This window comes from Terrapene carolina, unplaced genomic scaffold (assembly GCF_002925995.2).
Source record: "Terrapene carolina triunguis isolate 2854851 unplaced genomic scaffold, T_m_triunguis-2.0 Scaffold238, whole genome shotgun sequence".
In the NCBI taxonomy this organism is placed as follows: Eukaryota; Metazoa; Chordata; order Testudines; family Emydidae; genus Terrapene; species Terrapene triunguis.
In genome coordinates, this window is record NW_020664589.1 from 11357942 (window position 1) to 11383380 (window position 25439).

At 50.1% G+C, this 25439-nt stretch overlaps 1 protein-coding gene across 2 annotated transcripts in view; it reads left to right on the plus strand.

Annotated features, from left to right (window-relative positions):
- The window catches only part of RXRA (retinoid X receptor alpha), a 218727-nt gene that overhangs the window by 142368 nt on the left and 50920 nt on the right, over window positions 1–25439 (plus strand). For both annotated transcript variants that reach the window (XM_024206654.3, XM_024206655.3), the window contains exons 2-4: window positions 1339–1604; window positions 13353–13503; window positions 15823–16002. In XM_024206654.3, coding sequence (XP_024062422.1) covers window positions 1339–1604; window positions 13353–13503; window positions 15823–16002 — 597 coding nt within the window. The remainder of the gene's footprint in view (window positions 1–1338; window positions 1605–13352; window positions 13504–15822; window positions 16003–25439) is intronic.

A 25439-nucleotide genomic window follows, 5' to 3' on the forward strand; every position in this document is an offset into this window, starting at 1 on the left:
TACCATGCAAACACAACTCCCCTGTCACACACACTTCCACCCCACAAACACACAACTCCCCTATCACACACACACATACACACACATACATACACACACACACACTTGCACCCCACAAACACGTATCATGCAAACACACAACTCCCCTGTCACACACACTTCCGCCCCACAAACACAAACACACAGCTCTCCTATTACACACACTTCTGCCCCACAAACATACCATGCAAACACACAGCTCCCTATCTCACTCACATACACACACGCACCCCTCCTCTGCATACGCTCGTGCCACACAAACCCACACTTTCCCTCTTATGAACACAAACCATACCACCATCCCATATGGACACAAACACAACCCCCCCGCCACACACGGATACATAAACACACAACCCTCCCAAAATACCACACAAAGAGCCCACATATAGAGTGGCACCAAAGTACATCCCTCATTCATGGACACACAACCTGCCTTGATTAATAGTGTCATTATTGGGGTGGTGCCTAGAGGCCCCATTGAGCTATTGCCCACACACAATGGAAAGTTGATCTCAGCCCCAAAGAGCTTGTGTAACACCAAGAGACCCCAGTCGTCGGTGGATGGGATTGAACTTGGGAATCTCTGGAGCTAAATGCATGAGTCTCTACTGCATGAGCTAAAAGCCACTTGGCTCTTAGCTAAGGCTGTGGCAGACGCATTAATCTCTAAGTGGTCTCAGTGCCACTAGAGGGGACAGAGCACCATACCCAGGAGGTGTGTGGGTTACACTTACAATTAGGAAACAGCAGATGGATATAAGGTGACCAGATGTCCCGATAAAATTGGGACCGTCCCGATATTTAGGTGTTTGTCCTGCGTCCCGACCGATCTTTGTCCCGATATTTCACTCCGCCAGCAGCACTTTCCCCCCCCCCCCCCCCGCTCCGCCGTGTGTCCCGATATTTGCTTCCTCTCATTGGTCACCCTAGGTGGATACAACAAACAGCCAAGGGCAGCGCAAGGTAACAGTGAGGCAATCGGAATGGGTGTTATAAGCAGTGGCCTCCACACATCAGCTGCCTCGCCGTTGTCAAAGGTTTTGAGCCCATCACCTGTGGGAGGGGAGCTCTAAGGACAGGTTTAAGGACAATGATCTAGTGGCCGTTCAGATTTTCACGGGGATGGCCTGGAAGATAGCACAAAGGCGTCTGAGGGAAAGTTGGAGGATGGGCATCGTTAGCGGAACGCAGGTGGGGGCTGGCTCGTTAAGCATGCAGCATGATTGCTCAGGAGAGATCCCCTCAGAATGCCACAGACGCGGTTTTAAACCACAACATTTCCTTTTTGTTTTACAGATTTTTCTACTCAAGTCAATTCCACGTCCTTGAACTCTCCGACTGGCCGGGGGCCTATGGCCGCACCTTCCCTCCATCCATCCATGGGGCCAGGCATTGGTTCCTCGCTGGGCTCTCCGGGTCAGCTCCATTCGCCCATCAGCACTCTGAGCTCCCCCATCAATGGCATGGGCCCGCCTTTCTCTGTCATCAGCTCCCCCATGGGGCCTCACTCAATGTCCGTCCCTTCAACCCCCAGCCTTGGATTCGGAACCGGCAGCCCACAGGTGAGTGGGGAGGAGAGAGCTGGGGGCTGTGGGGAGGAGGAGAAGGGTTTTTCATTTCCCAAACAGTGGGAAATGAAAAGCATCTTATCCACATGGATTATGAAAAAGTAGCGATGAGCCCAAATCAGGGTCCCGGACCGGAACAGCCGGTGAGGCCTTCTGATTCCAGATCCAGTTCTGAACTACACAGGTGGGATCCCTCCAGATCCAGACACCTCCAAACATGAGCAAGGTTCCCTGCATGGTGCACCCGGACTCATGGAATTCTGCGGGGCAGTGGCTCAGTACAATCAGGGATGGGAGCTTGGCTTTACAAACCTTGTGCTTGATTCTCCTCTCGCTTACACTAGCCTCAGCCTGGTGTACCACTGTGGATCCCAGGGGCATACTCCCGGGTTGCACCTGTGTATGTGAGAAGAGAGTCAGCCTCCGTCATTAGTGAAAGATGTCACCCGAAAGGGACATTGTCAGGCTGTTTGGCTGGGCTGCGATGGGGACAGAGTCACTCGGCCATCTTAAAAAACAGTCCTGGTCAACAGCAAAAATCCACCTGAAAAGCCGAATGACAAGTACAGCCGGTGCCTCTCCTAGGAGCAGGGCTGGTGCAAGCACATTTGGTACCCTTTGCAAAGCTAGTTGATTGATGTCAGTGAAGCCGTCCCTGCTAGACACGGGTGTCGCTGAGAGCAGAATGGGACAACTGGATTCAAGGGCTTCCATCCCGGGATGAGCCAGGAACAAAATGGGAGACAGGGCCAGCTGGGGACCTGCCCTGCTCCTGGCATACATTGGAGCAGCCTCGAGGCTGTTTTACCACCTGTGCTCGTGCTGGGGCAGTCCCATCCTGTAGCTGAGAAGAGCCAGAACTATCATACGCCCCCATGCTGGGGATAGGGCCATTCTGGTGGCCCAGGGCCCGCCCAGGAGACTTTTCTGTATAGCCCCTGTATACTGCTCCCTCTTGTCTCCCAGGCTGAATGTGTTCCCCTTCTCTTCACTGGTGGAGGGAAGTGCTGGGGTTTGCTGACTGAAGATTATGTAAAAATCTCCAGCTATAAAGAGATAAGCCCCTTTTTAAAAATAGCAAGAGCTGGGAGAGCCGCCTCTAGGCCCTGCCACCTGTTGCTGGCTGACTGCATATTACGTTGAGCAAAAGGGCAGATTAAGGAGTTGGCTACCACCTGCCGCTCGCTGCTGGTTTATTTATTTCACAGCCTCTCTGGGAGTCAAACACCTGCCGGCACCTTTATTTTTATATCAGCCTGATTTATTTTCTAGGGATAACCACTTCCTTTGCTGGGGATGGGGGGAGCGGCCTTTTGTGCAGGCCTGAGATGGAGCTACAAAGACTGGGCCCCTCTGCCCTCCAGCCCATTCATCACCCTCGGGATTCCATCTTTGTGCCCCAGAGGACAGCGTAGGGGTGTGGGGATAGACAAGAGTCCCTCTTCGGAGCCTGTCCTAAATCAGCCCGAGTCTGCTGGAGTTCTGTCAGCACCGACCGTCCCAATGTGAGAGGCGGTGCCAGAGGGGATGGAAACCTCGTCCATATCCATGAGTTTGGTGCCGGGTGGGTCGGTGCCACTGGTGTAAATAGCTATAGCTACATAGTGAGAAATTCATCCCTGCCCAGGTGCGGGTGTGTGGACAGAAGGAGAACAGCATGTGTCTGTTCAGGGGCTGCCAAAACGGCTGCTCTGATTTATGGACCCTATGGGGCTTCGCAGGGTTGCAGAATTGTCAGAGCACATGCCACATCCCCTGCCCCTGCTCCGAGACCTCCTCCACTCTTCCAACCCCAGAACCCATGTCTCCTGGCTCCCAGTCCGGTGCTCCGTCCACTAGGTGAATCCATACATATGCCTATCCCTAGCACGGTGTCAACACTGAGCACCTTGGGTAGACAGGCTGCCTTCCACCTTAAGGCCAGGAAGGGAGAACTGAAACAACACTTCACAACTATCTGTGGCACGAAGCCAGGGCAGTGGGAGACACGTAACAATGCGAGTGTGTGAGCAGCGAGCGGGAGAGAGTGAGAGGTTGGGATGGGAAGGGGCGACGTCGCCAGAGTTTCAATGACACGCCGCGGTTATTTTAGGAAGCAGAGATGCACGAGACAGAGGAACTGAAACGAGAAGCCACAGAACAGAAAAGCGGAACTGAGAGCGCATCAGATGGCGCTTAGCAGAGCCCAAGCATTTACAGTGGCTCTAGACCCTGACGGTGTATCAAGAGTGCCTGTCATTTGCTCAAGGCCTGTCTTAAATGGTTTTCCTTGAGGAGACAGTTAAGATATTTTCAGTCTAATGGCTTTTGCCATCTGTCCCCTGTCTGTGAGCATTAGATCCCCGTCATTGTTAGGGGCAGAAGGCCCTACCTGAGCCTGCAGTGAGTTGGGAGGGAGGCAGTCCGCATCATCACAGCACGGAGGAGGGCAGGCCGGCAAGAGAGGAACGCGATTTCCCTTTGTCGTCGTACCAGTCCGCAAAGCGCCGGGGTTAATGAAGCGTGTCCCCCGCGTTGCAGAGTGGAGATGGCACTGATGGAAGGTGGTTTGAATCAGATGGCAGATGCCACTTGCCATCAGACTACGCCTCGTTAGAGCTGGAAACCTAGCAGAGCAGAAGGACACCAGGAGGATGAGGTGTGCCGGGCGAAGAGCCGCGAAGCCACATGCCTCCCAGCCCCGCTCGCTCTCCTTTGCAAAGTTTGTTTTGTTCTCTCTCCCATGGAACATTCTGTCCCTGATGAACCTATGCTGGTGCCCATAAGCTTTGTGGATGGGGCTAAAGAAAGGCCAGGGGTTGGGCCAGCAAGGGTCTTCCCCAGACTTTCTGTAGTGCTGGACTGGGCCAGGACAGAATGTTTCAGGAGGAAGGGAAATGGCATTTAGGGCAAACAGGGCTGTAGCTTCCAGCTGCATCCAGAGGCCTCTCTGATTTCTTTGGGGAACTTGAGGAGCTGGTAGCACTTGGCTTAAGAGCTAGGCATAGTGCAGGCAGGGGTCATGCTAGTGTCCCATGCAGCACAGCTTTGCCAGTACCCCTCCCTCTCCCCTTTAGCTCCCTCTGCTATTCCTGTCCTGTTGATGCACCTCACTTCTAATCTGCACTTCCGTTTCGGCCGGCTATTCCAGTTCTGGGGCCCCCTGCACAGCTCTACTGATCTGGCCTGCAACATTCCCTATTGTCCCGCTCGTGAAAGATCCAGAAATAAAAGGGAGTGAGCAAGTCAGTCCTGCTGGAGCCCCAAATGCCCTATGTGTCACTCCAGTATTCTAGTGTGTAGCAGTGCTATGCCTCACGCTGACTGGAGTCTGTCATCCAGGGATCCCAAACTGCTTTTCAGACATTCCAGCCTCGGAGAGCATCCTCCTCTGAGGTAGGTACCATCACCTCTATTTTAGCAGCGGGCAAACAGCGCACCGAGAGGCCAAGAAGTCTGCCGCAGGCCACGCAGAGCAAGATTTCGAAGATCCCAGGGCAAGATTAGTGAAAGGGCTCTCTCTTGCACGCACACATGTGTGCATATGACATCAAAAGGGCTCAGCATCCAGCCGTTTCCATGGTGACATCCAGTGTGTTGAATTCTCATGAAAATCCGGTCCGATAGTGAGTCCCTGGCAGTGCCAGGAGTTGAACCCAGGAGTCCTGATAAACAGATCGGGACTTAGCTCTTTTTAAAAAATTTATGGGATTGTCATTTTTTTATTGACAACCCCAGGAATCTCTGAAGAACATATACGAGAAAGAAAGAAAGAAAGAAAGAAAGAAAATTACATTTGAGTATATTTCATAATCCCTTCTTCTGCTCACTTCAGTGCCATTCACAGGACCCAGATGCAAAGCTGGAGAAGCAGCAGCAGCCTGTAGGACTGTGGCAGACCCCCCCCCCCCCCAGGCATTTCTTGTAGCAGCTCTGCAGATGCCTGGGGGAAACCAGGAGAGATCAGACACAGAGTTAGGCTGTGGCTACTCTCTCAAAGCTGCCTCATTCCTTCAGACACGATTGATTCTTTTCAAGGACATCTGTGGACTCTGCGGCGGTTTTTAGTCCTGGCTGCTACCAGGCCCCAACAGAGAGGACCCGGATCCCCAGAGCTTAAAACAAGGTCAACAGTAGAGAGAGGAAGGGAACCCAGGAGTCCTGATGCGCAGTACCTTGTTCCAATTGCTAGGCAATGCTGCCCACTTCCACTGTGAGCTAACTCAAAGCACTTCCTTGTCGTCGGCTCTGTGGCCCTCCATTGTGCTCACTGAGCTGAGTCTGTGCTCACCAAAAGCAGAACTAGGTTCCGTATGGTGATGAGGGTGAAGCCTTGGGCCAGGCTGGCTGGTTTTCTCACTACCCCAGCTTCAGGTTTTTGCTCTGCAGCCTTAAACCCAAGAGGAAGGAGCCGTAGGCGCCGGGGCAGAGTGTGGGAACCAAGAGGTGCACGTGTAGCCTGCCTGTGGTTTCGGGCAGCCGCCGAAAGAGGAAACGGAGGTGGTTCCCATTCCCATGTGCTGACTCAGCAGCGAGTTGGGGCTTCTGCTGATTCATGGAGGAACACTCCCTGTATCAGTTTTGGGTCCCAGCCCCTAGGGGACAGGCAAGCGAAGAACCAGGGACTGCTGACCCCAGCCATGTGCCAAGGGGGACAATGGTGCTTTCCACTGGATCTGCCCTTTATATCAGCCTTCCCTTCCCTGCATATATTAAGTCCCCTTGCCCTCTGCAGTCACACTGTGCCAGCCCCCCAGAAATGCTCGGTCTGATAGTGCTAGTCTCTCTCACCCATTGAAGTCAGAAGGACCTTTGGTTTCTCCATGGAGTGAGTGATTAGCTCAAAGTAGGGGAACACTGGGATCAACTGGTGACTTCTCCCCTGCTTGTCGAAGGTGCCTGCTGCCCAGCAGTCCAAGTGGGGCCTGCTGTCTGGATTTTCTTCAGTGCTCCTGGAGGTCCATAGAGCCAGAAACATCTTTGATCACCTTCGACTGCACCATTCTTCTCCAGGGCAGACCTAGCAACAGCAATTCTTGCTTTGGAACCTGCAGCCTGGACCACTGCAGTGTGCTCCCATCTGGGCCTGATTCTAAAGGTCACGCCAGAAGCTGCAGCAGGAAGTGGTGTCTCTTAGACAGGATGAATGTGAATGCTATACACCAGAGCGCCTTTGGTATGTTGGTTGACACTCAAATTCTGGTCCACTCCTCATCTTCAAAGCCCGGTATGGGCTTGGGACTGACTATCTCAGTGAGAACTTGTTTGTCCGCTCCCCATAACACACCAGAACATTTTGACTGAGGGGCACAGGTTTGAATCTGCACTGATCAGAGCTGGGGAATTACTTCTACAGGAGACCAGCTTTCACCCATTCCCTGTAGGGAGCTCTACAAGATGCACTTGTTAAATCTGGAGTTGTGTCAGCCCCTTCCCCCCCCCAAAAAAAACAAAAAAAAACCCCAACAACTGTGTTTGTTGTAGGCCACTCAACAAGCATTGGAGCAACCTGAGCACTGGAGAAAGGCAACTAACTGGGAGAGTGAAGAAAACAGGCAGCTGATGTTCTTTGACCTTATTAGGGTACCCAGATGTTGTGGTGATGGGTGCTGTCGAAAGATGTTTAATAATCATCAGCTGCATTTTGCAATCAGACCTATTTTCCTGTAAGGCGCTGAAGCAAACTGTTGGGTCTGATTGTTCCTAAATCTTACGAAGATTCAAAGTGTGGATCCTTATCTAATTCATAGGTTTTAAGGCTGGAAGGGACCAGTATGATCATCTAATCTCATCTTCCAAATAAACCAGGCCATGGAATTTCACCAAGTGGCTCCTTCATCAAGTCCATAACTTCTGGCTGAGCTAGAGCCAGAAAGGCATCCAGTCTTAATTTAAAAATGTCAAGCGATGGAGAACCCAACCTGTCCTCAAGTAAAATCAGCTCAAAGCCCATGGTGAGCATTTAACAGAAGGATCCAGGAAAACACATTTTTTAGTCCTGAGATCCAAGCCTGCTTTACTCTTCCTTTCCTCTCCCCCATTTTGGAATAAAAATTCAGTACTGTGTATTTTGGGGCTTAGGGTACTAGTAAGAAAGGGGAGATCACAAATATTCTGGGCACACTAAAGCCGAGACTCCCAGAAAATGAATCTTGCACTCAGTAGCATTTCTGTGTTTCAAATTTCCCCCCTCCCCCGTCTCTCAAGGACAGCTGCCAACAGGAGAGTTTGAACAGAACAGAGAAGAGATTTTCAAGCACTCTATTGTTCCTAGATTTGTACAGGAAACGTGCCAGTCAGCTGAAAGGGAACAGTGGAGTGGTTCAGCAGAAGTCTTAACGGAGACAGGATGGGGAAGAGGGGATGATCGATCAAGAGAGGAGACCACGTCAGCTGATTCAGGAGGAGTGTCGGAGGCGGGCAAGACGGGAAATGCAGATTTTGCCATGGGCATTTGAGGAACCAAAAGTGCAGGGTCATTCGTAAGAAGGGGACTGAATATTGTAGAGAATGGCCAACATCTGAATGAGCACCATTGCCCTCCACTGGAGGTAATCAGAACAACTCGGCTGTATGTGATAGGCCCTATGCTTCTGCCAGCTAATGGAAACTCCCCTTTAGCTCCAGTGGCAAGGACCTGTGGCTTCAGAGCAGTAGGCCCTGACTTCTACCCCCGCTGAGGCTGTGACGTCTGTGTGGCAAAGTGGTAGCTCTAAAGTCCTAGGCATACAGGGGTTTTACTCCATAAAAAATGTCAGCGTCTGAGTTTCGTGTGTCCATCCCAGTTAATCCCATGGAAATCTGTCTGTGTGTCCATCCCTTTGATGTCTTTCCATCTGTCTATTATCCGTTTAGGGGGTTTAGCCTGTACTCATCACCATGGTAACTGAATGCCATTCAAGATTCTCGTATCTCTCAGACGAACTTGTGGATTCTCCGTACAGATATTCATATATTCTTATGTCCTTACCTCAGAGGACGGGGCCCAGAGGCCCTAAGGACCTGTCATTTCCTCAGCAAACCAGGCAGGGCTTTTGGGTGAGGTAGGGAGGAGAATTAAAACTCTCTCTTGCGGGTGGATTTACCTTGCTCCTTTCGGTGGTTATTCATCATCTGACAGACACGCTCCCTCGGATCACAGATGTGCAGCGTTAAAGGCCAGAAGGGACCATTGTCATCATCTAGTCAGACCTCCTGCATAACACAGACCATAGGACCTCCCTGGATTAATTCCTGCTTGAAATCCAATAGCAGTGGTTGAGCTACAGCATATCTTTTAAGAAAAACAAAACATCCCCTCTTGATTTAAGTATTTCTAGGGACAGAGAATCCATCTTAACCCTTGGTAAGCTCTTCCAATGGTTAATTATCCTCACTGTTAAAAATGTACATCTTATTTCTATTCTTAATTTGTCTAGCTTCAATTTCCAGCCATTGGGTCTCATTAGACATTTGTCTACTAAACTGAAGAACCTCTATTACTAAATTTCTTTTCCTCACGTAGGTACTTCTAGACGCCTCAAGTCACTCATTAGCTTTCTATTTGGTAAGCAAAATAGATTGAGCTCCTTCAACCTATCACTAGCAGGCCTGCTTTCCAGTCCTTTCATCATTCTCATGGCTCGTCTCTGAACCCCCTCCAATTTATCAATAGCCTTCTTGAAGTGTGGACACCAGGTGTGAACACGAGTACTCCAGTGTGAATGAAACCATCCGACTTGCCTTTTTAAGCCAGTGCATGTCTCTAGAGAGGAAGCGGATGGTTTTGCTTTAATGGAAGAAATGCAGAGAGGGCAGAAATATCATGAGAACCCCAGTGTTCTCCATTCTTGCATCTATTGCAAGGCTGGGAGAAGTCCTCGTGTATTAGATAACATACTAAGGGCCAAATTCTACACTCAGGGATTCTGGGGTGAGTCTGAAGTAATTCTGTTGACTTTAGCAGCTTTTCCTTGGGTTGACACTCAAGAAAGTGAGAGCAGAATTTGACTGTAAAACCACATGTCTTGATCCAAAGCCCATTGAAGCTGACGGAGAGACTCCCATTGACTGGAATGGCCTTTGGATCAGGTTCATAATGCTTGAACAGAATCTGAACGGTCATCTGTGTCTTGGGGGTGGAGGGCTGTGTCGTGCTTTCCCAGCACAGTGGATGGAAAAGCCACGGGCTGTGCATTACGCCAGGCATTTGGTCAGCCTGATAAGAGTGGGAATCCTCCCTTCCTCTCTCACCACGTACTCTCTCGTCACTTCGGTCCCTTCTGAGACGATGACATATTTACATTCCCCCCTCCCCTCCGCACGCCATGCTGGTTGCTAAGATTCTCATGCGCCAGGGACTCAAGAGCAGAGCAGTTCATAGCAAGAATGAATGAATGAGAGGCCAGGCAAAATATCTGCAGCGAAAGGGATTCTGTGGTGGTGCGGCAGGGGTTGGTTTTTCAGATGTAAGTTGCCTAATTCCCGCTGGTGTTTGTGACACACACACAGTCTGGAGAGCTTTGTTTCCTTCATGATGGAATTTTGCACAAAATGTTTTTGCCACCCAGATGATTGTTAAGAACAGAAGACGACTTTGGTGCATGAGGTCCCTAGTGCTCATAATATCAAGGATGGACCAGCAGTTAGAGTGCTAGACTGGGACTTGGAAGACTGGGGATCAGTTCCCTGTGCTGTTGTAGACTTCTTGTGTGGCCTTGGGCAAGTCACTAAGGGCAGCGGTTCTCAACCTTTTCTCACTTGTGGACCCCTACAAAATTTCAAATGGAGGTGCGGCCCCTTTTAGAAATCTTAGCCATAGTGGGCATCCGCAGACCACAGGCTGAGAACCACTGATTTAGGGTATGTCCACAGAGCAACTAGACACCTGCGGTTCACCCGTGCCAGCCAACTTGGGCTAGCAGGGCTCAGGCTGTTTCACTCGGGCTGTTTGACTTCACAGAAGTGTAGACGTCTGGGCTCTAGGACCCTGCACGGTGGGAGGGTCCCAGAGCTTGTGCTCCAGACCAAGCAGGAAATCGACACAGCAGTGAAACAACCCTGTGAGCCTGAGTTGGCTGGCACAGGCCAGCTGTGGGTTTTTCTGTGCTGTGTCTACACTGCAACTGGCAGGTATAATTCCCAGCTTGGATAGATGTATACGTTCTAGCTTTGATCAAGCTACTGTGCTAAAAAGAGTAGTGGGCCTCAGTGCCTTGGGCTAACAGTCCAAGCACAGTCCAGTCCAGAATCCTGGGCACCTACTTGGCAGCTAGCCTGTGGCCACACGGCTATTTTTAGGCACTAGCTCAATCAAAGCTAACATGTATACATCTACCTGAGCTGGGAATTATATCTCCCTGCTGCTATGTAGACAGACCCTCCATCTCTCTGTGCCTCAGTTCCACATTTGGACAATGGGGATAATGGCACTGCTCCGCCTCGCAGGGCTGATGTGAGGAGAAGTACATTAAAGATTGTGAATTACTGTGGTGATGAGGCCCATATAAGTACCTATGATAGATAGATAGATGGATAGAGGGGGTGTATGGAGATAGATAGATAGATGGATAGAATGGAGGAGGATAGGAGTGACGGTGCTTTCATCTCGTTCTGTCTACTGCAAAATAATTCCAAATCACCAAAGTCACATGGTCTGCTGGATTAAATATCATACTTTACATCTCTGAGTTCTGTTCCCACTTCTGCCCTGTACTGAGACTTCATAATACTTTCCATGTAACTAACACTTCGCAAGGGATACCTACTATGATGCTAATGGTTGACGTGTTTGATGCTATACATCTGGGGAGCTACTTAAACCTCTCTAACCCTTTCTGACTGACCCTGCTGGGGATGGAGTAAGTAGAAGAAAGGGGACAAGGAAGAGAGAAGTCAAGAGGATTTGCGGAGGGAACATAAGAAAAAATTGAGGCGAGGGGCCCTACACAACCCCAGATCCTTAATTCCAGCCCTCCAGCATCTGTGACCTGTAGCCATTCCCTAAGTATCTTTCCCTTCGAGAGATAACACTAGAAGATGGTCTATAAATTCCAGGGTCTAAAGCAGCCAGACTGTGGTGTCCTGGTCTTCATCATCCATGCAGGCAATCTCAGCCGGGGTGCTCCCACATATAATCACTGCAAATCATTTTCTCTGTTCTGCGTCTTGAGGCGGCATTAGGGGGAATCTTCCTAACACATTTAGATAAGGGCTCTCCTGCGGAGGTGGGCGGAAATTTGGCAGCAGGAAAGGAATTTGCCTGCCCATTAAATCAACCGGCAACAGTGGTTTATGGGACTAGCTTATTAGACAGTGGTGTCAGCTCTTACTGCTTCCCTGGCGTTATGGAAGGATTAGTTGGACCCCCGGCCCCTTCCCCTTGTTGTAACATGAAGCCAGTGATCTGCATATTCAAGAGGCATGATTTTATCCTGCTGCAGGGGTGAGTTGCCCTTGTCAGCTGATTACGGTGGGCTTGGATGTTTGCTGCTCGCTCTTTTTCCAGGGCAGTGGATTAGTGATCTCTGGAGATCTGTGTTCGAATCCTTGTCTTGGCTCATAAGATACTGGGTATTTCAAGCTAGCGTCGTGCCTTCTAAGGACATTTTCAATGTCACACCCGATTTGGTGCAACCATTCGGTTTGGCACAGTTGTCAGGGTGGGATAATAGAGTCAGCTCCGAGGTTAGTGAGGCCCCATCTGGCTCCTTCCCCGGCTGTGAATGGTGCCCAGATCATCACATTGGTTGAGTGTGCAATTGCAAGAACTTTGCATAGGTTGTGGCCCCTATGAGTAGAGCCCTGCAAATCCGTTTCATATCCGCAGATAGTGGAGCGGATGCGGATACAACCACGCAGGGCTCTACCCATAGGTCTCGGCCTCTGGGGGGTGGCTCCCCCCCACGGGCTCAGCCCTGCAGGGCCCCTCACCTGCTGACTCCACAGCTCGGGGGCTGCTGGGCCCTGCCTGCAGGGGTGGCGTGGCGGCTGCTGCTGGCTGCATTGCGAGTGGTGGGGTCTTGAGGCTACAGCCGGGATCCTGGCCGGCCAGGAGGCGATGTCCGAAGGGACCAGACCACACCCTGGGCTCTTTTTTCGGGTTTCTGGATGGCTCTCTCCCACCCTCGTTCTCAGCATAGATGGAATCATCTGCAGCAGCCAGGTGTTCTCAGCTTCCTATGGCTGTCGGTAGGACTCTAGTATAGGGCAGCCACGTGGTCTAATGGATAGCGCCGGCGGCGCCTGGCCCGTGGCGTCCGGCTCAGGCTGCCCGGGGGGCGCAGTGCGCTTGGGGCCAGCAGCCATGGCTGGAGTCGGGGCTGTCCAGCACCTGCTTGCCACGCCACTTCCCGTCCAGCGGCTCGGGCCCCTCGGGCAGCACCAGCGTCCCTACCATGGCTCGCCCTGGCTGCACACCCAGCCCACCGGCCACTAGGCAGCAGAGCCCGCCCTTGGCCACGGGGATTGGAGCAGGCGCCCCACCTCTCCACTGATGCATCATGCGCTGCTGCTGCTAGCGGGTCCCTTCGCTCGCAAGGATCAGATTCATAACCCTCCCTCCACTTCCAGGAATGAAAGCGGATCCCACTCTGGAGAGCATGACTTTGCCCATTCTCTGCAGATTAACTGAGGGCACCCCGAGTGGCATTTGGAGACACCTGAGCTCGGGGTGAGGGGCCAGACCCGAGTGGGAGGATGCCACGTTTATGTACAGCACCCCTCTAGCTTGCCTTTATCCTGTGCTCGATGATAACCACGTCCCCTGTGTTTCCCTCCGCACAGCTCAATTCTCCGATGAACCCCATCAGCAGCACAGAAGATATTAAACCGCCCTTGGGACTCAATGGAGTTCTTAAAGTGCCAGCGCACCCCTCAGGAACCATGGCCTCCTTCACCAAGCACATATGCGCCATCTGTGGGGACAGATCTTCAGGTAAAACCCCCCAGATGGCAAGTGGGGGAGGGGATCGGGGAGGTGGACCTTGATGGAAGGCGAATCCCCTTTCCTGGTCTTTATTTGTCCAGCAGGAGCATCCACATGCCTTAGCTTCCTGGGCCAAGGCAATGCAACACCTTGGTTTTACCTGGCTTCTCTCCCCACCTGTGTCCTGCCTTCCTGCCTTGGAGAGAATATGCAGCATGTAAACGCTCCCATCAGGGGACAAAGAGTGGGGAGGGATAGCGCAGTGGTTTGAGCATTGGCCTGCTAAACCCAGGGTTGTGAGTTCAATCCTCAAGGGGGCCATTTAGGGAACTGGGGTAAAAATTTATCTGGGGATTAGTCCTGCTTTGAGCAGGGAGTTGGACTAGATGACTTCTTGAGGTCCCTTCCAACCCTGATATTCTATGAATGGTCTTGTGACCCAGCTACTGGGAGCAATCACTTTAAAGACACCCCCCAGCTTCTGAAGGTGCCAGAGAAAGAGATAAGACAAGTGCAGCCACCGGGGGGAACCTTTTGCTCTTCCATGCCAAGTGCTCAGGGCCATCCTAAACCTTAACCTCCGAGCATCTCCTTCCCCTGCACCTGGAGATTGATGGCCAACCAGCCGGGGCTGGAGCAGCAAAAACGGAACCTCGGGAAAATGCGGGGGGGGGGGAGGGAATGATCCCATTTATCAGCCCTACCTTCACCCCTTTTGCGGCTATGCGGGAGGGGGTTGGATTTAATTGAGTGGCAGGGCTGTGCAGAATATCCTTAACCACAGCTGAAAACAAACCAAAGCCAGCTTTGGTTTGAGGGTGCCCTTGCCCCCTCTCTGCTCAGAGCAGGTTCACTCAGAGGGAGACTCGGCTTGCAGACCACCCCAGGGAGCCTGATCCGGTATCGCAAGCCAGGTGAAACTTGGCAGATTCCTCTGTGTTCAGAGAACAACTTGGTGTGGGGAACAGGTGAAGTTTTGCTTCTACCTCTGCTTAGCCGCTGGTTGCATCATTATATATTGGAAATTGGCTACCACTGGAGCAGTGTAGCTCCTCCTTCGACCGTAGCCTTTTTATCCCCTATCCTTCCTTCTCCTGCATCCTTTTATCCCGTGATGACCTTCTCAGAGAGTACCAGATAAAAGAGACACTTCTGATTGATCATCCCCACTCTGCAAAATAACATGTGGTAATTCCCTTTGTTCTCATGTCATTTTAACTCTTATCACAGTGGGCTCCCGGCTTGTCTTTCTCTCTGGGCAAATTTTGCTCTCTCTTATGCCCACGTGACTATATAGGAGAAGGTGGCCTGGATGTGTAACTCAGAGCAAACTTCAGTACATAATGTCTATCTGTAAAATTTCCCTAAAACTTCTGACTCCATTCCCAAGCGATGCTCTATGGCCCATGAGTGATCCCTGCATGGGGTCTTCCCTGGGGACGTGCCCAGAATGACACCTCTCAAGAGCCACCCACTGAGGAAAGAGGGGAGCTCTCGCAAGGTTGTACACGCAGTGAACATGTTGGAGAATAACCAGGCCAACTCAGTCCCATCCGTGGAGGGGCTGCCGAAGGGGACGTTTGTTCTCACATAGATTACTCTGTGTGCGGGGGGACATCTTCTCAGCAGTGAGCAGCCGTGTGGATTGTTCATTTCTTATGCGACCCCAAATGCCACGGACAAAGAGAAAAGGGGCCGTTTGTCACACATAACACTAGCCCATTGGCTCCTGTGTCCACAATGTGAGCAGAGAGGTCAAGGGCTGAAAGAGTCTTGGAGACAGCAACTACTCTCTGGTCCCTTGTCTTCACTTGGAAATTAGGTTGTGTTAGAACATGACTGTGGCTCATGATGTTAAACATGATTTGCAGCCCGTTTGGACAGGGACATCTTGTCATCTGGTTGTGGCAAGGCCTGTACTTCCAGTTGGGTTTGACCCATGACCAGGGGACATGATGGTAAACATGATGGTTGAGGCAGGTTGCCAGGGCAACGTGGGGGAAGCTTGCCTGGATGTTGTACCTATTCTGTGGATGAATAAAGAGTGGTCAGGACCTTGTCCAGACAGGGATGTCTAGGCTGAGCTAGCTAGCTTGATCACATTAAACAGTGTAAAACCCTAGGAGACAAAGCAATTGTATATTAGCACACACTAAGATAAAGCCTGACCCCCCCCCCTTCAAATCCTAAGCTAGACAAGGCCTCAAGTAATTAAAAAACCCAGAGGAGAAATAGTAAGAGGGCTGGGGGGGTGGGTAGGTGACCTGTTTGTTGCTCAGTGGGTCTGCATGATTTCTGTGTTTCTTCATCCCCCTCGATCCCCTGCAGGTAAACATTACGGGGTGTACAGCTGTGAGGGCTGCAAAGGTTTCTTCAAGCGCACGGTGCGGAAGGACCTCACCTACACCTGCCGCGACAATAAGGATTGCTTGATTGACAAGCGCCAGCGGAACCGGTGCCAGTACTGCCGGTATCAGAAGTGTCTGGCTATGGGCATGAAGCGAGAAGGTAAGGCAGACAGTGCAGTGACCTCCCTTAAGCACGCAGGCATGGTGCAGTGGACCCAGCGGGTGCTCAGGTACACTCCTTCTGTAGGAGGCTCCCTCCTGTTTCGAGCCCTGCAACGTAACATGCACCAAACCTGCATTTCGCCCCTTTTGTTGCTGGGTGTGAATGCAGCCAGGAATATATGTCAATGATCTCACTATGGAATCGCTGCTCCTGGGTCCTAGCCATGCTGTTTGCTGCTACGTAAAGGGTGGATTTTTCTCCCCTGTGCGTGTCTCTCTTGCGTATATTCTATGCTTGCTCGACAGTGACCAGTAGCAAGGTGCAAGGCCATGGAGGAATCAGGCCGGATGTGTATCTGAGAGGACGTTGTTGCCCTGAGTAACTCACTTAGTTCCTTCACCAGCAATAGGATGTGTCTGAACAGCTTCCATTGTCAGAGTGCTGCTTTTATTTCTCATAAGGAGCAGCCTCCGACTCAGATTCTTCTGGCTACCCAGGCCTAAGCAAGGTTACGCTCTGTGGTATGATATTACTGGGTGCGAATCTGCCCGAGCCAAGCTCCGAAGGTGCAGGCATGGTGTTCGTTTCAAAGGGGTGACGCAAAGCGAGAGCAGGTAGCAGCAGATGCTATTGGCCAGTGGCATGGAGGAAGGCAACAGGAAAGCCCATATCAAGGGGTGAATGCGGGGCTAGCATTTTAGGTACAAGGCTCTTGGATTAAATATAGGCTGGGTGACAAGCACTGTAATCTGATCTGGCCCATCCTTTTCCAGATAACCTGATCTGAAATGATGTTAAATCCTGGGAAATTGGTGTCGATTATTAAATGGGACACTGTCAAGATACAAATTGTGTGTTTAATAAAATGCTTTCCCTGTAGCACTTTAGATTAGTAAAACTGAAAGAATGTTATCAGCCTCATTTATTCCTCATGATGCTGTTAGTTGGTATTTTGCACTTCACTAGCCTGAACTAGACTGGTTAGTTTCATTTTCTCTTTATAGTCACTTTTACTTTTGATTCGTATGAACTTGCCCTGTGCTGTTGTGTTTGGGTTTCCAGTATTGTAGGAAAATAGTTGAAACTCTGTTTTTCCCATGAGGAAGAATAATCATGACAATTTTTTTTTTTTAGTTTTTGTAAAAATTTCCCCCCTCCTGAAATTTAATTTTGGACCGGAATGACTTGACAATGGCTCGTCAATGCTGCATTGGTCGGTGTGTGCTTATGACTTGAGAGCGACTATGTGACTAATCCTCCATTGGTATCACTCCAGTTACTGATATCTGCACTCATTACATCTTCTGAGTCACATCTGCTGTGCTGACTGGCACATAAATCCGCTTCTTTACTGCTCTCTGTTCTGCGGAGTCACAATAGTCGTGGGAGAGCAAAGCTGCAGGATGTGTCTCTTTGAAGAGCAGTTAGTCTTGTCTGGAGCGTTAACTAAATAGGGCAGCGCTGAAGCTGTGTCTAGTGTTTAACAAACCCTGACATGCTTGATTTACGGGGTCATATAAGGACCCACACATGCAGATTCTTCACATGTCAAAGCCATCTCTGCTTGGGATGCTTTGGAGTTCCAAAGGCAACTGATTAAAAGGGCATTTGAATGGGGTTAGGGGGAAAGGGTTAGCTCTCCTGAGAGAGCAAACTGCAGAGTACTGAATTCCTAAAGGGAACCTTCCTCACCCCAGCAAACTCAACCCTGGGTGTCCGGAGTAGAGATTTCTGGAGGGGAGTGTACTATGTTTTGCACCGAGGAGGGCTGGAAACTCTGGCAGATGTTCTGGGTTTTATACAAGGACTTTTTTTTATCACGGGGTAACCATGTATAAGATATACATATATGGTCTTAATCAGACACAGACTGTACCTCCGATATGTTTCAGACATGAATCAGAGTGTGTGTGTGTGTGTGTGTGTGTCCCAGAGCATTTTGTTTAGGGCGCTATAGTTTTAACAGGAATGTTAGAAATCTGAGCATCCCTCTCTACGCTAGCAACAAGTCTGCATCGTCCCCATGTCGGGCAGCGGCAGAAAGGGTGCGAGTCACATTTGTTTTCTTGTTTAAGGGTCAGGGATTTTACGGCTGGCTCTGCAAACAGATGACAGCCCTCCCTCACAGTCAGACAAGAGGGCTCTACCTTTCAAAGGTAAAGCCAACTTTGAGGCTGGTTTCCTGAGCTTCCCCCAATGTCCCCTGGGGACGCTGACTTGACTGCACAGGAGGTGCGGTCCTGACAGACAACAGAGAGAAGGAGAGAGCACGCGATGTCCTGAATCAACCCTGTCTCTCCCAGATGGAAGAGACTGAGCGCTGGGATGTGGACAGATAGACAAAGCCACACGCTGGTGCGAAGAAAGCAAAACCGACAGGGGATATGGACAGAAAGGAGACGAGGGTGGAAAGTCTTTGGACTTCAGGTGAAAATGCACTAGTGTTGCTGGCTGTGGGCAGTGCCAGGTATCTGGAGTGAGGCAGGGATTGGACTCAGGAGGACTGGTTGTTATTGGAGTTACATCTCAGCAGTGGCTGTAAAGAGTGTCTTAGGGTACGTCTACACAGCAAAAAAACCCAACCTGCAGCAGAATGTCCCAGAGCCTGGGTCAACTGACTTGGGCTTGCAGAGCTCACGCTGCAGGGCTAGACACGGCAGTGTAGACATTTGGGCTCAGGCTGGAACTCTGACTCCCAACACCCTGACCCCTCCCTGGGTTTCAGAGCCCGGACAATGACAGTGCTATTTTTAGCCCCGCAGCGTGAGCCCCAGTCAGTTTGACCTGGGCTCTGAGACTCACTGCCGTGCGGTTTTTTTGGCCATGTAGACGTGCCCTCCTTAAAAGCGTGTTGTGGCTTAGACTCTACAGGCGCCGTGTGAGGTGCTCGCAAGGATGTGTGACCACTCAGTGCTCCTGCAAAACCAGCCTTTGTGTGTGAAAAGCACCGGAGGTAGCCAGGCTGGCGTCCGGCTGCAGGTGTTCGTTCTCTGCGGTGCTGCCAGCATAGGAAGACTCATCCCGAAGAACGAACCAACTCGCCTCTCCCTGTCACGCCTCCCCTCCATAGCCCCTTGCCCACCAAGATACTCACTGGTGCATATTTGCAATCTGTGCTGGCATGATCCTGGGCCTGTAAAGCTGTGAAGGAAACAGTCCTCAGAGGAAAGGCACAGCTGCCATGCCAGTGTGAACAGAGCGCTGTCAGATTGCATTAGCGGTAACTGAGGGGCGTTGCATTCTTTGCTGGATAAAAGTTGCTAGTCAGGAGGTCAACTCTATCACTTGTACTCACCGAATTGTTCCATTGCGAGAATAAAAGTGACTAACAAAGGCCAGCTCATCCACTGTATATTCAGCAATGGCACTTGCTTTTCAGCGGAGAGATGTGGGAACGTATTCATTTTTGTTTCAATTTGCAGTAAATGTAATGTCGATGGTTGGGATTGTCTATGGAGCCTGTGAAATTTCGTTGGGAACTGGGCGCCTAACTCCCCTAGGCTTTTTAGAAAATCCAGGTTAATTTTATTTTTATTTGTCCTGAATCAAAATGGAGCCCAAAGGTTTTGGTTCTCATGCCCTTTGGGATCTGTTTTTCCCCTGGAAGTGTCCATTAATGTGAGAGGGTTACTTCCGGAATCGTCCGCTCTCCCTGAGATGGTGTCACAGGGCGAGCTGGGGCTGGAAAAGGGTTAAGGCCTCAGAGCTCTGGATGACGAGAGTGGGCACCGAGTATAAGAGGTGCTGTCCTCCGAGCAGGAAGGAGAATATACTGTGAAAGACCTGGTGCGGGGCGATCTTGCAGTGGGCAGGTGCCTGGGTGGGGAAGGGCAGTGGCCGGGGGTCCGGATTGGGACTGGAGATGAGTGAACTGGGGCCCAGGAGGGGCTCAGTGGGTTCAGATCAGCAGGACGCCTCACTAAGAGGAGCTTAGCACAGCCAGGGGACCTGGGCTGGGCTCCAGGAGAGTTGAGTGGAGGCAGGAACAGAAAAGGAACGGCTTGCGCCTGGGAAGGCTGAGGGACCTCTTTGTCCTGCTGTGTCTTAATAAACCTGGCCCCAAGAAGGGGAATGTTCCTTGAAATGTGGTTGTGTGGGCATCCATTAGCGAGTCAGAGGGGAAACCGAGGCAGCACCCAGTGGGGGTGGGGCATGCCGCTGTTGCAGATGGATTTAAGTGAAATGGTTTGATGCTCAAACAATGGACCCAGCTGCTTGCCCATGGTGATCTGTGGCTTTTCTCGTTTTCTTTCTGTTGGCTCTGCTGAACTGACATCCTGTAAATCAGGTGACTATTAAATTCCTACAATTATGGCAATTGCCCGGGCAGCGCCACTGTAAAATTATAGGTCCATTAATTAATTTCTAAACGGCAGTGGAATTCCCAAGGGAGTGCATACTGTATGCCAGCTGTGTGAGGACTCTATTAATTCATCTTGATTAACATTATCACAACGTATACCGAATGAATCCATAATAATCAGCCAATTATTTAAAAGTGTGACAGATGGGACCTTCATAACCCTAGAACTGAACTCACGCACTACTGGCAGACTGATCTTATAGTGCAGTGTGTATATTATGGAGGGCTAGGAGAAAGAGGAGAAAGTCTTTGTGTTTAGCATATGTGATTAGTAGACGTTTGGGGCCAGATCTTCAACTGAAGTGAATCAGCATAACAGAGCTCCATTGATTTCCATTGAACTATCCCAAGTTGCACCCAATGAGGATCTGACCCATAGTAAATAGCTACTTGGTGCCATGTTGATAACAGACCTGGATTCTGTTCTTGGCACTGCACTGTGGCTCAGTTGCCCTCTCTGTGAAATGGGAATAACAATACTCCTTTGTAAAGCATTTTGAAGTCTGTGGGTAAAAACTGTCTATAAATGAGCCATCCATCTGGCTCAGATATACAGTTCCAAGAAGCATCGTCTGCCCATTTTGGAGCGGTCTTTTCGCTTTTTTTATTCCTGAAAATAAGTTAGATACGGTTCTGGTTTTCAAAAGTTCATGGGTGCAGTTATGCATGCAAAGAGTGCACATGCAATTATTGATCGAATTTGCTCATGCGGTTACTGCAATGGAGAGAGGGAATTGACCATTTGCATGTGAAATACACATCTGGCCATTTGCCCACATACGCATCAGTGACAATTTGCATATATCCGCGCAATAATTGTGCGCAAAGCAAATACATACGTATTTTCCACATGCAACTCTGAGCCTGCATCTTTGGGAATGAGGCCTTTGCTGTGACTTGGTTCCCTTCTACCCATTTCCCATCTGAGACCTCTTCCCAACTCACTTTTCCCATTGCTCATCTTACCTACCAGCACCACATTCCAACATCTGCTCTTCCTCACTGCATCTTCCTCCCTCATCTATTACCTGCTCATTGTGACTTGACATCATACTCAATATCTGATCTGTACAGTCCTGATATCTCTCTGATTACCCTCCTCTCCTCCTCAGCTCTAGTTTTGGCTGAAATTTTGGGCTGGTTTGTATGATCCAGCCCCATTTGTCCAGTCTCCTAATCTAAACAGCTACATCTTATTCACAATAAAGCCAGTGATATGGGCCTTAATTCCATTCAAAATATGTTGCTCCGGAGACCACATTTATGGCAACCGAAATAAATACTTGATTCCTGTCGCCCCAACAGTATTTATATGCCAGCGACGTGCGGTAAAACCCTCTTACCAAGAGCTCTCGCTCTAACAGAAGAATAACACAACGGTAAATCATTTCCCACGTGGGGAAGGAGAATAATGTTGTGACCAGGGAATCAATATGAGGAGTGAGAGAGACGTAAGCCACACTTCAAGAATGGAAATTTATGCAAGAGGAAAAACCCTCTTATATAAATAGCTGAGGAAGGAAACATGCTTATTTAAGGCGCCTAAGTGCAGGCATGCCATTAGACAGCTGGTGGAAGACACAAAAGGGGACGGGCCCTAAGAATCCCTCTGTCAAAGAGTACTCAGAGAGGGAAAACTTATGGGACTGAACTCAGAGGAAGTGCAAAGAGCAGCTCGCGATAGACAGAGATGGCAGAGCCTTGTTCATGCCCTAATGTCTGACAGCATGGGAAGGATTCAGACGCTCCACATTGGGGAACTAGCTTAGGAGAGCCTGTGTTTTATATCATTGGCAACATCAAAAGGCAAGAGGGTTGAAATTTAGAATGAAAAGGATCAAATTGTCTGTACTCTGGGCTTGGTGTTAAAATTTAGGGCTTTGCCTGTGCGGTGTTATTAGTTTAAGGGAGGAAAAGCATATAAATGGAACATTTCTTCTGGCATTTAAGTCTCTTCTCAAGGCTGCCTATTGATAAATTTAAGTAGGATATCGATGCTAATATCCATGGTGCACTTGCCTTATTGATTCCGAGACACCGAAGCTGCAATAAATGATTAACTGAAAGTGTTGTTTGCCATATAAATTACTGCCAGCGGCACAAGCCTTTGTTTTCTGTACTTTGTCTTCCGCTAAGTATCAGACATTCACCAAAACTAAGGTTACCATCCAGAAAGCTTCACCCATGCAGAGGATATTGTGGTGGGGTTAGTGATTTGCATCGAGTAGTATAGCTCTCACTCCTTGACGTCAGTTTTCGATGCTTGGAGAAACAATTCAGCCCTGAACTCTGAATTGAATCCATAATATACATGCGTGCGCACACACAGATCCCCGGTGCTGCCAGCCTGGGAGAGGAGGTGGCATTGATGGAGGAATGAGCACTCAGCTAATGACTGCTGCAGTGAGGGAAACTCTGAAGATGCATCGTTTTGTTGTGTGTCTCTTCTCTGCAAACAGCCCACGCACAAAGAGCTTCTGCCCCGGGTTTGACTATGGTGGGGAGAAGTGTAATGGAACTCTACCAGGCTCCACTCACAAACAAGACTCCATTTAGAGGAAGGATGGTCTTGTAGCTAAAACAATGGACCGGGACTTGGGAGATCTAAGTTCAGTGCGTGTCTCTGCCACAGATTGAATGACCTTGGGCAAATCATTTCATCTCTTTCTGCCTTAGTTTCCCATCTCTAGACCACAGAGTAATAATATTACCTACCTCCCACCCTGTCTCTCTATTCTTCTTCAAGTGCAGGGGTTCTCAAACTGGGGGTCAGAACCCCTCAGGGGGTCGTGAGGTTATTACATGGGGGTTCACGAGCTGTCAACCTCCACCCCAAACCCCACTTTGCCTCCAGCATTTATAATGGTGTTAAATATATAAAAAGTGTTTTTAATTTATAAGGGGGGGGTGTCGCACTCAGAGGCTTGCTATGTGAAAGGGGTCACCAGTAAAAAAGTTTGAGAGCCACTGTTCAAGTGCCAGTCCCTATGCGTGCTCCACACCTGGATGCGCATGTGCCCCATGCGCCCGAGTCCAGAAATTCTAACAAGCGGTGTCACATACACAGTAGTTCACCTCGTGCTCCGGACTGAGGGCATAAGAGGCAGTATGGGCCAGTGCCTCTCCTGTTCCTTTTTACTGCCTCATGGTGTCCCTGCGTCCACAGATTTCTCCAGCTTTTATCCTTATACTCTGTAAATAAATTTGTGAGTAGTTGATAGTTTATATTCACATAGTTGGAATTTTTAATATAGTTGGGCTTTTCCCCCATACCCTGGACTTCCTCCCCATGGTCTGGGGCTATGCCCCGAGTCCCAGGTTCAAGAATTGTCTCTCCTGCCTTTTCTCTTTCTCCGTGAGCAATGATGAATTTATCTATTAAAGAGAGATATACCTATCTCATAGAGCTGGAAGGGACCCTGAAAGGTCATCGAGTCCAGCCCCCTGCCTTCACTAGCAGGACCAAGTACTGATTTTGCCCCAGATCCCTAAGTGGCACCTCAAGGATTGACCTCACAATCCTGGGTTTAGCAGGCCAATGCTCAAACCATTGAGCTATCCCTCCCCCGTGATCACCAATGCTGTCTCTGTTGTTTGGGTCGGATGTACATTGCCACAAAGTGCAGCTCCTGTTGCTCTTTTCTACCGCGAACTAGCAAAGCCTGTGAGCTCAGATTCGGAAAATACCTTCTCTGAGGCTTCACTCTGATCCAGGCCAGGGTAGACCTCTCCTGTACGTCGGCCCCGTCAGACGAGCAGCGTCCCTCTGAGCACAAGCTTAGGAGCAGAGTCTGCAGGTGGCTCTTCCCCCCATGCAGAAGGTGGCCAAAAGAGGCTCTTGCTTCCCCCCAGAGGGGCTGAATTTCTTTTCTCCCAAAATGGCAGCCTGCAGGAAAAAAAAAAAACCACTGGCGCACCCAACTGCCGTGAACTGGCCCAGATCGAGTCTTGTTCCTGATGCCAGCTTTCCAGAAAACCAGGGCGTTATTCTGCTGTTTTCTTCCTGGCAGGGCAGTGCCTAGGAACTATGTTTCTGCTGTTGGCATGTCGTCACCATTAAACTTCATTTCAGTGGAACTGGGTGACCCAGTGTCAAAGGGGTCCTGGAAAGGAGCCTCTCACAGCCTGTGTTAATACACCTCTACCCCGATATAACGTGACCCGATATAACACGAATTCGGATATAACGCGGTAAAGCAGTGCTCCGGGGGGCGGGGCTGCGCACTCTGGCGGATCAAAGCAAGTTCGATATAACGCGGTTTCACCTATAACGCGGTAAGATTTTTTGGCTCCCGAGGACAGGGTTATATCGGGGTAGAGGTGTACTTTCCAGTGCACGGCCAGACTCTTGTAGGGGGTCTTGCTGGTAGTTGAACTAAGGGTTCATTTTAGTTCTGAATGTCGGTCTGGCGAGAATTCACTATCAATGTGCAGTGTGAGACAGGAAGTCAGAGAGTCAGCCCCCTGGAAAGCGATGCTACCACTGTCCACAGGGACACACTCCGAGGGAGGTGAGCCTGGGGAATACCCCTCTCTCTCCAGAAGAGCTGAGCTCCCGTGTGTTGGGAATGGGGGAAGCCGAGTGATCTCAACAAGGGATGGAGCAGTTAGAATAGCCAGAAGCCAGCAGTGGGTCTAAGAATGGTTTTGCTTCTCCACATTGGCCCCACAGACATTCATTTACCTAAGTCACGGCCACCATGCATTTTGCTTGCTCTTCGACAACCACATGTTCTACTGAAATGGTAGACGTGGCCTTCCCAAGCGGCCTTCAGTAGGGTGCATGGAACATGCAGGAGGGAATAGGGGTGAAGGTCCTTGAGACAAATGTGTCTCTGATGACTTAGTGGAGTTACACCAGGGATGGATTAGGCCCCTTGTGAGTTTCTCATATTCACATTGGTTGGCAGCTTTACAGCTGTTCGAAAGAAGGGCACCTTTCTTCTGAGAGGGATTTCAAGTGGTCCTGATCCCTGGAATTCATTTCACTGTTGGCTAGAACCGCCGATTCATTTCTCTTGTTTGGCTCTCTCCCTCCGTCTTGTCTGCCTGATAAATGTTGCTCTCTGAA